This window comes from Babylonia areolata, chromosome 12, assembly GCF_041734735.1.
Source record: "Babylonia areolata isolate BAREFJ2019XMU chromosome 12, ASM4173473v1, whole genome shotgun sequence".
NCBI lineage: Eukaryota > Metazoa > Mollusca > Gastropoda > Neogastropoda > Buccinidae > Babylonia > Babylonia areolata.
Genome location: NC_134887.1, coordinates 39,260,378 through 39,274,003, shown reverse-complemented (window position 1 = coordinate 39,274,003; position 13,626 = coordinate 39,260,378). Strand labels below are relative to the sequence as shown.

Below are 13,626 nucleotides of genomic sequence, written 5' to 3'. Positions count from 1 at the left end.
CACACAGAGAAATCTGCTGTGACAAAAACAAAACAAAAAACCAAAAAAAAACAAAACAAAAAAAAACAAAACAATACAATACAATCTTGAACAGAAACAAATCAAAGCACTTTCGCACCAGTCATTCACACACACACACACACATAACTCTAACTCTAAAGCTGGAAAAAATTCAGACAAGGAAGGTGCAAGGGAGGGAGGTGGGGTAGAGGGGGGTGGGGGTGGGGGGGGCGAGGCTGTCTTGGGAAGAGGTGGACTTTTAAGGCCAGGCCAGACCCGAGAGAGGTGAGCCATCACACACCCACCTCGGGCGCCAGAAGGGAGCGACCCATCTGCTCGCAGACGAAGGCGTACTCCACGTTGGTGAGCCCCGCGCCGTACCTCAGCTCCGGGTCTGCCTCCACGGGGAGGAACAGGTTCCACAGCTTCTCCTTCTTCGCCACCTCCTGAAGGAATTGTCATCATCGTCATCATCATCATCATCATTATCATCATCATCATCATCATCGTCATCATTATCATCATCATCGTCATCGTCATCATCATTATCACATCATCATCATTATCATCATCATCATCATCATTATCATCATCATCATCATCATTATCATCATCATCATCATCGTCATCATCATCATTATCATCATAACAAGAAGGGAAAAAAAAGAACAATGGCATTGATAATAACAATAATAATAACAATAATGATTATGATGATGATGATGAAGATGACAATAACAACAACAACAACAACAAATAATAATAATAATAATAATAATAATAACAAATAAATAAATAATGATGATGACGACGACGACAGCAACAACAACAACAACAATAATAACAATAACAAATAAACGACAACGACAACAACGACAATAATAATAATAATAATAATGATAAGAAGAAGAAAAAGGAGACTTACAGTAACATAAGAAGAGAAACAATAACATTTATGACAATAATGATGATGATGATGATGATGATGACAGTAATAACAGCAATAATGATCATGATCATGATGACAATGAAAAGAATAACATGAAAACAGAAGAACAGCTGAAGGTGTAATCTTTATATAGATAGTGATAAAAAGAGCGATGATGGTGATGGCGGTGATGACGATGACGATGCATGGGTTCAGTTCAGTTCAGTTACTCAAAGAGCCCGTCACTGTGTTCTGACAAATCCATAAACGCTACACCACACCATGTTGTCATCATGATGGATGGTGATGATGATGGTGATCATAGTGGTGATGATGATGATAACTATGATTATGATGATGGTGATGTAATGATGATGATGAGGAGGAGGAGGAGAAGGAGGGGGAGGATGTTGACGATGATGATGATGTTCTTGTAATCATGTCAGTGGGTGGCAAAGAGTAGTGACTGTGATGACAGTGACGACAATAACGACAGTGACAACAATGACAACAGTGACGACAATGGCGACAAAGACGACAGTGACGACAAAGACAACAGTGATGACAATGATGAAAAAGACGACAGAATGACGACAGTGATGACGACAGTGACGACAAAGATGACAGTGACAACAATGACGACAGGGACGGGACGACAATGACGACCGACAGTGACGACAAAGACCAGAGGACTTGTAACTGTGTCGGGAAACGGTGTAGAGCGAAGCTGATCTAGGATTCTCAAGTAACCGAACTGAACTGTGCCATCATCATCGTCATCACCACCACCATCACCACCATCGCTCTCTTCACTGCTTCCTCCTACATACCTTCAGCTGTTCCACGCGGGGGTGCACGGCCCAGCGGTTCTCCTCCGTGACCACCCCCTGCTGCAGAACCTCAGCCTCCAGGGGCAGCACGTGCTTCTCCACGATCTCCTTCACCCGCCGGTGGATCTCCTGAACCCGCGGTGACAGCCCCTCCACACTCACCGCCATCTGGCCTGCACAGATGGCAACCCCTGTCAAGTGTCTGAAGGAACAATCATGCACAGATGCCAACCCCTGTCAAGTGTCTGAAGGAACAATCATGCACAGATGCCAACCCCTGTCAAGTGTCTGAAGGAACAATCATGCACAGATACCAACCCCTGTCAAGTGTCTGAAGGAACAATCATGCACAGATGCCAACCCCTGTCAAGTGTCTGAAAGAACAATCATGCACAGATGCCAACCCCTGTCAAGTGTCTGAAGGAACAATCATGCACAGATGGCAACCCCTGTCAAGTGTCTGAAGGAACAATCATGCACAGATGCCAACCCCTGTCAAGTGTCTGAAGGAACAATCATGCACAGATGCCAACCCCTGTCAAGTGTCTGAAAGAACAATCATGCACAGATGCCAACCCCTGTCAAGTGTCTGAAGGAACAATCATGCACAGATGCCAACCCCTGTCAAACGTCTGAAGGAACAATCATGCACAGATGCCAACCCCTGTCAAGTGTCTGAAGGAACAATCATGTACAGATGCCAACCCCTGTCAAGTGTCTGAAGGAACAATCATGTACAGATGCCAACCCCTGTCAAACGTCTGAAGGAACAGTCATGCACAGATGCCAACCCCTGTCAAGTGTCTGAAGGAACAGTCAGGAAATTTTGGGAGGAACATTCTGAACCTGGTAGGAACGCTCAGACTCCCAAGCCACATCATCAAACGTACATTTTATCTACAAGGCCTACAGACGGTTGGGGCTACCTGCAACATAAGGTGTAACTGCTACGATTAAGCTGTTTGGTCCACTCAATGCTGTTTTATGCTTTTTTTATTTAATCTTTTTACCTTATTCTTCTTCTTTTTCTAAGTTACTGCATATGTGTGTGTGTGTGTGTGTGTGTGTGTGTGTGTGTGTGTGTGTGTGTGCATGTGTGTTCATGTTTATTTGTAAGTTATTGTATCTGTGTGTGTGTGTGTGTGTGTGTGTGTGTGTGTGTGTGTGTGTGTGTGTGTGTGTGTGCATGTGTTTTCTTGTTTATTGTAAAGCGCTTTGAGCTACTCTTTAAGGGAGAAAAGCGCTCATCATTCTTCTTCTTATCATTATTATCATTATCATCATCATTTTCTGTTGTCCTGTCCCAAACTTCCACGCAGGCTCACCGGCACAGTGTGAATCGGCCGCAGCGGTGGACAGGGGGCGGGAAAGATGACTCAGCACCGTGGTGTGCAAAGGCCCCGCTCGCGTGGAGTAGCTCCTTGTCGTCCCAGGGTTCCCTGCTGCTCCACTTCCGCCAGGTGCAGTGGCAGCGGAGGTGGAGGTAGGGGACGTGGGGGGGATGTTGCTCTCGGAGGCGATGCGCCATCCGAGGTCCGCAATGTTCTCCGTGAACATTCCCACCATTTCTGCCTTGGGCGAGCTGCCTTGACCTGCGGGAGATTTCACGAGATGTTGATGTTAATGATGCTCCATTCCAATGGGGTGGGGTGGGGGTGGGGGTGGGGGTTTAAAGCAAATGAATAATGTAACGAGTGACAACATGGGTGACGACAACATGAGAGAAATCACATACGGATGATACTTGCTGATGTAAATAAATGTCGCCCATCTACACTCCACTTATGCTGTAGTGTTGTCGACACCGAAGACTGATTGATCGTTACAATTCACTAGAACCAACCCAAACTCCGGTTAAAAAAAAAAAAAAAAAAACCAACTCTCACCCGACAGCGCTCTCTTGTACACGCCCTGCGTAATGGCTGCCAAGCGGAAAAAGACGAAGGCCACATAGAACTCCCAGTTGTCGATGATGGGCATGTTCATCTTGCGACAGTACATTTCCATAAACTGCTTTGCATCCGGAATCTTCAGCTCTTTGAGATCAGTGCCGCCCAGGCCTGTGAACATTAACAAAAAGAAGACTTTAACTAAAGTCTCTGTGCTGGTGTCTCTTGTGGTAGCGAGTATGTACTTTATTCTTTTAGTCAACGTCGTCAATAACTGTTGTGATAATGAGTATGTACTTTATTCTTTTAGTCAATGTCGTCGATAACTGTTGTGATAATGAGTATGTACTTTATTCTTTTAGTCAATGTTGTCGATAACTGTTGTGATAATGAGTATGTACTTTATTCTTTTAGTCAATGTTGTCGATAACTGTTGTGATAACGAGTAAGTAATCTTCTCTGTTAGTCAACCTCGTCGCTAACTGTTGTGATAACAAGTATGTACTTTTCTCTTTTAGTCCACGTTATCGATAACTGTTGTGATAACTGGTATGTACTTTTCTCTGTTAGTCAATGCTGTCGATAACTGTTGTGGTAACGGGTATGTACCTTTCTCTGTTAGTCAACGTTGTCGATAACTGTTGTGATAACGAGTATGTATTCTTCTCTGTTAGTCAATGTCATCGATAACTGTTGTGATAACGCGTATGTAATTTTCTCTTTTAGTCAACATCATCGATAACTGTTGTGATAACGAGTATGTACTTTTCTCTCTTATTCACCGTTGTCGATAACTGTTGTGATAACGGGTATGTACTTTTCTCTGTTAGTCAATGCTGTCGATAACTGTTGTGATAACGGGTATGTACTTTTCTCTGTTAGTCAAGGTTGTCGATAACTGTTGTGATAACGGGTATGTACTTTTCTCTGTTAGTCAATGCTGTCGATAACTGTTGTGATAATGAGTATGTACTTTTCTCTGTTAGTCAACGTTGTCGATAACTGTTGTGATAATGAGCATGTACTTTTCTCTGTTAGTCAACTTTGATGATAACTGTTGTGATAATGAGTATGTAGTTTTCTCTTTTAGTGAACTTTGTCGATAACTGTTGTGGTAACGAGTATGTTCTTTTTTCTTTCAGTCAATGTTGTTGATAACCGTTGTGATAACAGAGTACCGTAAAGTTCGGTCTATAAGCCGCGACTTTTTACTCCAGCTTCAACCTCTGCGGCTTATACAATGATGCGGCTTATTTGAAGATTTTAACGATCCCAGGAGTGTCACGTTCTCGTCTATTCTTAGCTGCCCTTCAACTCACCAAAATCATGATTTCTATCCATGAATTTTTGGATGAGCTTCAGGATAGTGTGCTAACTGTTCACGTTTTATAAATCAAATCTGCACACATTAAAGCCTTCAGATCAGCATTCAGTTCTACTCTGCTCAAGCGTACACCCTCATCATGCCGAAAACGCGACGTTATGCCTATGATGCAGCCTGCAAATTGAAGGCGATTGACCTAGCAGACGACAGTGCAAGCGACGAACCAGCAGTGACCTCCACCTTCATGTTCATGAAGTGAAAGTGAGGCTGAAGTCAGTGACAAGATGGCGGAAGAAGCTGTGCTGGTTCTCTTCAACTCGGACACTGAAGACGAAGATTTCAGTGGAATCAGTGAGCAGGATGACGTTGAATAAATGTGACTATCCCTAAATTATGGATCGTATTTTTGTTGTGTTTATTTATTATTTTTTTGTGGCACTAGCAGTATTTTCGCTTGCTTTTCTTTGTGATGTTCCCGCTTGTGTTTATTTCATAACCTACAGTATTGACAGCTTTTCTGTAGTATCAGTATGTGTTCCGGTACCGGAAATAAGTGCGGCTTATAAGCCAGTGCGGCTTCTGTATGGATAAAGTTCAATTTTTACCAAAATTTAGTGGGTGCGGCTTATATACCAGTGCGCTCAACAGACCAAACTTTACGGTATGTACTTTTCTCTTTTAGTCAACGTTGTCGATAACCGTTGTGATAACGAGTATGCATTTTTTTTCTTTTAGTCAACTTTACCAATAGCTGTTGTGATGACGAGTATGTACATTTTTCTTTTAGTCAACGTTGTCGATAACAATCCTGTGAACATCAACAAAAAGAAGACGAGTCTCAAAGCTGGCGTCTGTTGTTGTAATAACATTTATGTACTTTTTTGACTCATTTGCGCAAAGATTTCTGAATAATGTGCTACATAAGTATCCATTATCATCATTATTATCATTACTACTATTATTATTATCGTCATTATCATATCATTTATCATAGTTATCATTATTATCATTATCATCATCATCATTATTATTATTATTATTATTAAATTTATCATCATTATTATTCTTATCATCATCATCATCATCATCATAATTATCGTCGTCGTCGTCGTCGTCATCACACAAGGTGCCCCCACCTGGGAAGAGGGGAAACTGAAGGGGCAGGTAGAATGCAATGCAGCAGGTGGCCAGGTCGGTCAGCGGGTCACCAAGCGTGGACAGCTCCCAATCCAGCACCGAGATCACCTCCGGCCGCAGGCGGTCAAAAATCACGTTGTCCAGTCTGCAACAGAGTAGGGGTCATTCTCCCTTCTGTGTCGGGACAAAAGTCCTTCAGTCAAAGTTCCTTCATGAAGTCATTCTCCCTCTGTGTCAGGACAAAAGTCCTTTGGTCAAAGTTCCTTCATGAAGTCATTCTCCCTCTGTGTCAGGACAAACGTCCTTTGGTCAAAGTTCCTTCATAGAGTCATTCTCCCTCTGTGTCAGAACAAAAGTCCTTTGGTCAAAGTTCCTTCATGGAGTCAATCTCCCTCTCTGTCAGGACAAAAGTCCCTCGGTCAAAGTTCCTTCATGGAGTCATTCTCCCTCTGTGTCGGGACAAAAGTCCTTTGGTCAAAGGTCCTTCATGGAGTCATTCTCCCTGTGTCAGGACAAAAGTCCTTTGGTCAAAGTTCCTTCAAGGAGTCATTCTCCCTCTCTGTCAGAACAAAAGTCCTTCGGTCAAAGTTCCTTCATGGAGTCATTCTCCCTCTCTGTCAGGACAAAAGTCCTTTTGTCAAAGTTCCTTCAAGGAGTCATTCTCTCTCTCTCTCAGGACAAAGTCTCCTTTACCATATACGTTAAGACAATCCCAGTGCAGTATCAGTATCAGTAGCTCAAGGAGGCGTCACTGCGTTCGGACAAATCTATATACGCTACACCACATCTACTAAGCAGATGCCTGACCAGCAGCGTAACCCAACGCGCTTTGTCAGGCCTTGTAAAAATAAATAAATAAATAAATAAATAAAAAATTTGGAAAATTCTATATATATATATTTTTTAAATACTACTACTAATAAAAATAAAATAAAATAAAATAAAATAAAATAACAGTCCACTTCCAGCTTCAAAACCAACCTCAAGACTCGTCTGTTCAAAACTGCCTTCTATTAGATCAAATCATGTTCTTTGCACTCTTTGCATTGCACTGTCTTGCACTGCATTGAATCATATTGCATAGCACTGTCTTGCAGTATGTGTGTGTGTGTGTGTGTGTGTGTGTGTGTGTGTGTGTGTGTGTGTGTAATCAAGTAATGTAATATGTGTAGTCTTTGAATCTGTTTCATGCTTTTGTGCTTTAAATTTTTTTTCTTCTTCTTCCTCCCTTTGTAAGTTAGTGTGTGTGTGCGTGTGTGTGTGTGTGTGTGTGTGTTTAATGTTTATTATAAAGTGCTTTGAGTGACCCTTTTAGAAGGAAAACACTCAATTAGTATTCATGATGATAATTATCATTATTATTGTATCTTATGGCACTGCACTGTATTGCATTGCACTGTCTTGCATTGTATTGCACTGCACTGTCTTGCATTGTATTGCATTGCACTGTCTTGCATTGTATTGCATTGTATTGCACTGCGCTGTCCAACATTGTATTGCATCATACTGCATTGCACACTCGACTGCTGGCCACCATTCTTTCTCTGTCTATGGACCTTGCAATTGGAATGAACTTCCTCTTTCGCTTCGTCAAGTCTCCACACTCAGCTCTTTCAAGTCTGGCCTTAAAACCCACCTCTTCCCAAAATAGCCTCCCTTCCCTGCCTCTTCCGTGTCTTCAGTTTCTCCAGTTTTAGATTTATGCACGCGTGTGAATGACTGGTGCAAAAGCGCTTTGATTTGTCTCTGCACAAGATTCAGCGCTGTATAAATACTATTATTATTATCATATTGCACTGAACTGTCTTGCATTCTATTGTATCATATTGCTCTGTCTTGCATTGCATTGTATAGTATTGCATTGCACACTTTTGCATTGTATTAAATAGTATTGCACTGCTCTGTCTTACAATGTATTATTTCGTATTGCAATGCATTGTTTTACATTATATTGTTTCATATTGCATTGTACTGTCTTGCATTGAATTGTATCGTACTGCATCACATTGTCTTGCTCTGTGTGTGTGTGTGTGTGTGTGTGTGTGTGTGTGTTCAATTAAGTAATGTAACACGCATAATCTTTGAATCTGTTTTATGCTTTTGTGTGTTACACCATTTTTTTCTTCTTCTTCTTCAGGAAGTTTTGCATCGCGCTGTGTCGTACTGCATTGCACTGTCTTGCATTGCATTGCATGCAGACCGCCCCCTTACCTGAAGTCTCCGTGCACGACGGTGACCTTTTCGCCCTGCGGCAGGTGGGCGGGGATCCACTCCATCAACCGGTCCATGGACGGCATGTCCCTCGTCTTGCTGGCCGCATACTGCTTCACCCAGCGCCGGAAGTTCCGCTCCACAAACTGACCTGGCGGGGGGCGGGGGGGGAATGGGGGGGATAAACAATAAACAAGAGTGGTAACTCTCTCTCTCTCTCTCTCTGATCATATTCAAAATAGTGAAAGATTTGATTTTTATAGGAATTTCAGCAATGGCCCAGACTTGAAACCCTACTTGATGTTAAATATGGATAGACATTTGAAATATATAACAACAAGATTCAGATTAGGTATTTCTGAGCTAGCAGTTCATCATTATAGATACAGAATATGTAATGACACTGATCTGATTTGTCCATTATGCAAAGATTCGACAGAAAATGAAATGCACTTTGTCCTTTGTTGTCCAGCTTTGAGGAATATTCGAGAATCATTTATTAAGCCTAAATATTATAGACAACCAAATATATTTAAATTGAACTCGTTAATGTCCTCAACATCCTGTGAAATTGCTAGAAACCTTGCTTTGTATTTATATAAAGCTTTCAAAGTCCGAGAAACTATTACGTCATGAAAACACTGTTTTGTTGCTAGGCTAGTTTTCATTTGAACTTATGTTATATCGAGTTTTCTATGTATGTTGTATTATGTGAAATGTTTTTGTTTTTGTTTTTCATTTTCTTTGTTTTTCATTGTTGTCTGTTCATATACCCCTTCATTAGGGGCCTTGGCCTATATGAATAAATCATCTTGAATCTTGAATCTCTCTAGGATGGGCCGGGACTTGGGGACATCTGGAGCAATAGGCCCAGGACCGGGGTGCCTGGAGAGCTGTCGATGATGGCCTTCATCCATGATGTGAGACCAAGGTCTATCACAGGTGTAGATAGATAGGTAGATAGATAGATAGATAGATAGATAGACAGACAGATAGATAGAACTCTCTCTCTCTCTCCACGTATAAGCGACACAACTTGAAGTCAATGGAGGGGAGAATTAACAATAAAGAGTGGGTAACTCTCTCTCTCTCTCCATTTACAAGGGACACCACTTCAAGTCAATGGAGGGGGAAATTAACAATAAAGAGTGGGTAACTCTCTGTCTCTCCATTTACAAGGGCCACAACTTCAAATCAATGGAGGGGAGAATTAACAATAAAGAGTGGGTAACTCTCTCTCTCTCTCTCTCTCTCTCCATTCACAAGGGACACAACTTCAAGTCAATGGAGGGGGAAATTAACAATAAAGAGTGGGTAACTCTCTCTCTCTCCATTTACAAGGGACACCACTTCAAGTCAATGGAGGGGGAAATTAACAATAAAGAGTGGGTAACTCTCTCTCTCTCCATTTACAAGGGACACCACTTCAAGTCAATGGAGGGGGAAAATTAACAATAAAGAGTGGGTAACTCTCTGTCTCTCCATTTACAAGGGACACCACTTCAAGTCAATGGAGGGGGAAATTAACAATAAAGAGTGGGTAACTCTCTCTCTCTCCATTTACAAGGGACACCACTTCAAGTCAATGGAGGGGGAAAATTAACAATAAAGAGTGGGTAACTCTCTGTCTCTCCATTTACAAGGGCCACAACTTCAAGTCAATGGAGGGGGAGAATTAACAATAAAGAGTGGGTAACTCTCTCTCTCTCTCCATTTACAAGGGACACAACTTCAAGTCAATGGAGGGGGAGAATTAACAATAAAGAGTGGGTAACTCTCTGTCTCTCCATTTACAAGGGCCACAACTTCAAGTCAATGGAGGGGGAAATGAACAATAAAGAGTGGTAACTCTCTCTCTCTCTCTCTCTCTCTCTCCATGTACAAGCGACACAACTTCAAGTCAATGGAAGGGAAATAAACAATAGAGAGTGGTAACTCTCTCAATGTACAAGGGACACAATTTCAAAGTCAATGCTGCTTATGCTACCAATTCAGCTAGCACACAGGTAAAACCAAACACTAAATAAATGAATGAATGAATGAATGAATAGATGACAGACAGAGTGCTCTGTCCGACACCTCCAGGTAAATGAACAGCACCTCTATATCATATTTACTATACCAGTGACACAACATACACGGACATACCCTGTTTCCCGTATTCTGACAGCCCAGCTTTGGCGATGTCGACACGATGGATTTTACAGAGAACGTCACACAGCGCTTCGTACACTGGCCATCTCTCCTCAGGAGACAGCTCTGGCAAACGATGGTCTTTGAAAATGCGTCCGTTGACATACTTCATCAGGTAGAAGGGTGTGCCTAAAATGCTGCAAAGTAAAACATTGAAGAGGTTGGCTCTGTTAAATCAATGAAATCATGTTGCTCATTGCCTAGTCGACTGCAAAGAGGGAGGGACTATGTTCTTAAAACCAAAGAGGAACCAAAATTACGGGCGCAATAGTGGAGTGGTTAATGCGGCTTTCAATCTGAGGGTCCCAGGATCGAATCTGGTGGGCAAAAGGTGGAGATTTTTCCCATCTCCCAGGTCAACATATGTGCAGACTTGCTTGTAACTGAACCTCCTTTGTGTGTATACGCAAGCAAAAGATCGAATACAAATGTTAAAGATCCTGTAATCCATGTCAGTGTTCAGTGGGTTATGGAAACAAGAACATAACCAGCACGCACACCCCTGAAAATGGAGTATGGCTGCCTACATGGTGAGGTAAATAAACAGAAAACAGTCATACACCTAAAGTGTGCATGTGTGTGTGCCTGAAATCTGATTGTATGACACACAAAACGAACTATAACCGCCGGTTGGCAGCAGTCAGTCAACTACTCAAGTAGGCAGCCTGCTGACCCCATGTTTCTGAAGCGCTTAGAGCTTGGTCTCTGACCGAGGATAGGCGCTATATAAGTATCCATATTTATCACAAAGCTCTGACCGAGGATAGGCACTATATAAGTATCCATATTTATCATAAAGCTCTGACCGAGGATAGGCACTATATAAGTATCCATATTTATCACAAAGCTCTGACCGAGGATAGGCACTATATAAGTATCCATATTTATCACAAAGCTCTGACCGAGGATAGGCGCTATATAAGTATCCATATTTATCATCATCATGTTAAATGGTGTATTAAACCAGCATTGGAAAGACCAATGTACCCACATCTCGCTCAGTCCACGTAAAATCAAAACCCAATCAAAACACACTAAAAATATCCTGAAAACACCAGTTCACCTCACGTATCTTTCAGTCCACACGAAAGGTCAGGTAACTCATTCAATCCTGTTCCCGAGCGTTGCTAGGGTGTCAAGTTTGTTTCATTAAAATGGTTTCCATGTTCCTGTGTACGCATAAACCTCAAGCAAAGGGAACTCACTTCTACAGTATTTCCAGGTTTGTCAATTTGAAGGAAAAACTTCAGTGTATTTTCTAATTCCTACTGCATCATAATGGCAGGGAAGCCTGCCAAATCTGCAAACTCCCCAGAGTTGAATGGGTTAAATATCAGTGGTTTACTACATATGCTGTGAATACAACTCCAGATGACTGCGTATAAGGGAATGGGGAGTGAGGGTGTGGGGGGGGGTTGGGAGATTGATGATGGTGCAAATATATCAACTGTTACCAAGACGAATGATGATGGTGCAAATATATCAACTGTTACCAAGACGAATGATAAAGCTGAACACCAACAGCAAAGTGAGAACTGTAGGATCAATGGTTTCTCCACTACAGTTGCAATTCATGCACAGCTTAGTCTTTTGTGAAGGATTAGGACTCTCACACTAGGAGGCAAGACTGCACTGGCTCTAAAGCACTGCAGCCTTGAAGGTTAGTTGGCCCTTTGGGAATCATCCGCAGCAACACCAACTGTCCTAAAGCCCTCTTGGCCAGGAGAGTAGTGGGGATGTAACTTGGGGGAGAAAATACTCTCCACTATAATCAAACTCCAGCCCAGATAGTCGGGAACGGCAGTTAGTTGCCTCCTCTGCTGTTCTGATGGTCATGCTCATGGACACAACTGACAATCATACACTGTCAATCACGAAAGCTTGTGCATTATCACCACAGCCTTTGGGAACCATCTGCAACAACGCTGACTGTCCTTAAACCCTCTTGGCCAAGAGAGTGGGGATGTAACTTAGGAAAAAGAAACCACACTCTCCACACTATAATCAAACTCTAGTGCAGATTGTCGGGACCGCAGTTGCCTCCTCTGCTGACACGACTGACTATCATATATTGACAATCACCAAAGCTTTTCATTGCATGTCCATGATCATTGCTGTGCAGTGCAGAGTACAAGAGAGACCCGAACCTGCTATCCTCGGACAGAGCCAGCATGGGCGGAATGGGCACCCCGTGTTGGGCCACGGCAGACATCACCTGGTACTCCCTCTCCACCGCATGGGCTGACGGCAGCAGCTTCCCTGGCTGCAACAGCACAGATTCAGTTTCTCAAGGAGGCGTCTCTGCATTTCGACAAATCCATATACACTACAACACATCTGCTAGGCAGATGCCTGACCAGCGGCATAACCCAACATGCTTAGTCAGGCTGTGTGTGCATGCTTATACATTTGTGAACCTGTCGGAGTGGATTTCTTTGCCAGAGGACAATACTGTCCTTGCCATGGGTTCGTTTTTCAGAGCGCCAAGTGCATGCAGCACATGGGACCTCGGTTTATCGTCTCTTCTTTTTCTTCTGCGTTCACTCGTATGCACACAAGTGGGCTTTTACGTGTATGACCGTTTTTACTCCGCCATGTAGGCAGCCATACTCCGTTTTTGGGGGTGTGCATGCTGGGTATGTTCTTGTTTCCATAACCCACCGAACACTGACATGGATTACAGGATCTCTAACGTGCGTATTTGATCTTCTGCTTGCATATACACACGAAGGGGGTTCAGGCACTAGCAGGTCTGCACATATGTTGACCTGGGAGCATGCATGCACTTAGCGCACGTAAAAGAACCCACGGCAACAAAAGGGTTGTTCCTGGTAAAATTCTGTAGAAAAATCCACTTTAATAGGAAAAACAAATAAAACTGCAGGCAGGAAAAAATACCAAAAAAATGGGTGGCACTGTAGTGTAGCGACGCGCTCTCCCTGGGCAGAGCAGCCCGAATTTTCACACAGAGAAATCTGTTGTGATAAAATGAAATACAAATACAAATACAAAATTAATCATCATCATTGTTCACCACTGCTCGACCACCTCACCGGCTGTTTCTGCAGCACCATCTGCTGTCTGTCGGTTCTACCCCCTGTTGTTACCGTACCG

The 13,626-nt window shown here is 42.7% G+C and overlaps 1 protein-coding gene across 1 annotated transcript in view; it reads right to left on the bottom strand.

Moving 5' to 3' along the window:
- LOC143288609 (acyl-CoA dehydrogenase family member 10-like) overlaps positions 1–13,626 on the bottom strand; it is a 42,334-nt gene that overhangs the window by 16,615 nt on the left and 12,093 nt on the right. Inside the window, exons 8-15 of the mRNA XM_076597264.1 lie at positions 12,660–12,775; positions 10,468–10,649; positions 8,320–8,470; positions 6,108–6,253; positions 3,645–3,818; positions 3,084–3,350; positions 1,759–1,931; positions 306–446 (exon numbers count right to left, since the gene is read on the bottom strand). Of these exons, the coding sequence (XP_076453379.1) occupies positions 306–446; positions 1,759–1,931; positions 3,084–3,350; positions 3,645–3,818; positions 6,108–6,253; positions 8,320–8,470; positions 10,468–10,649; positions 12,660–12,775 (1,350 nt within the window). The remainder of the gene's footprint in view (positions 1–305; positions 447–1,758; positions 1,932–3,083; positions 3,351–3,644; positions 3,819–6,107; positions 6,254–8,319; positions 8,471–10,467; positions 10,650–12,659; positions 12,776–13,626) is intronic.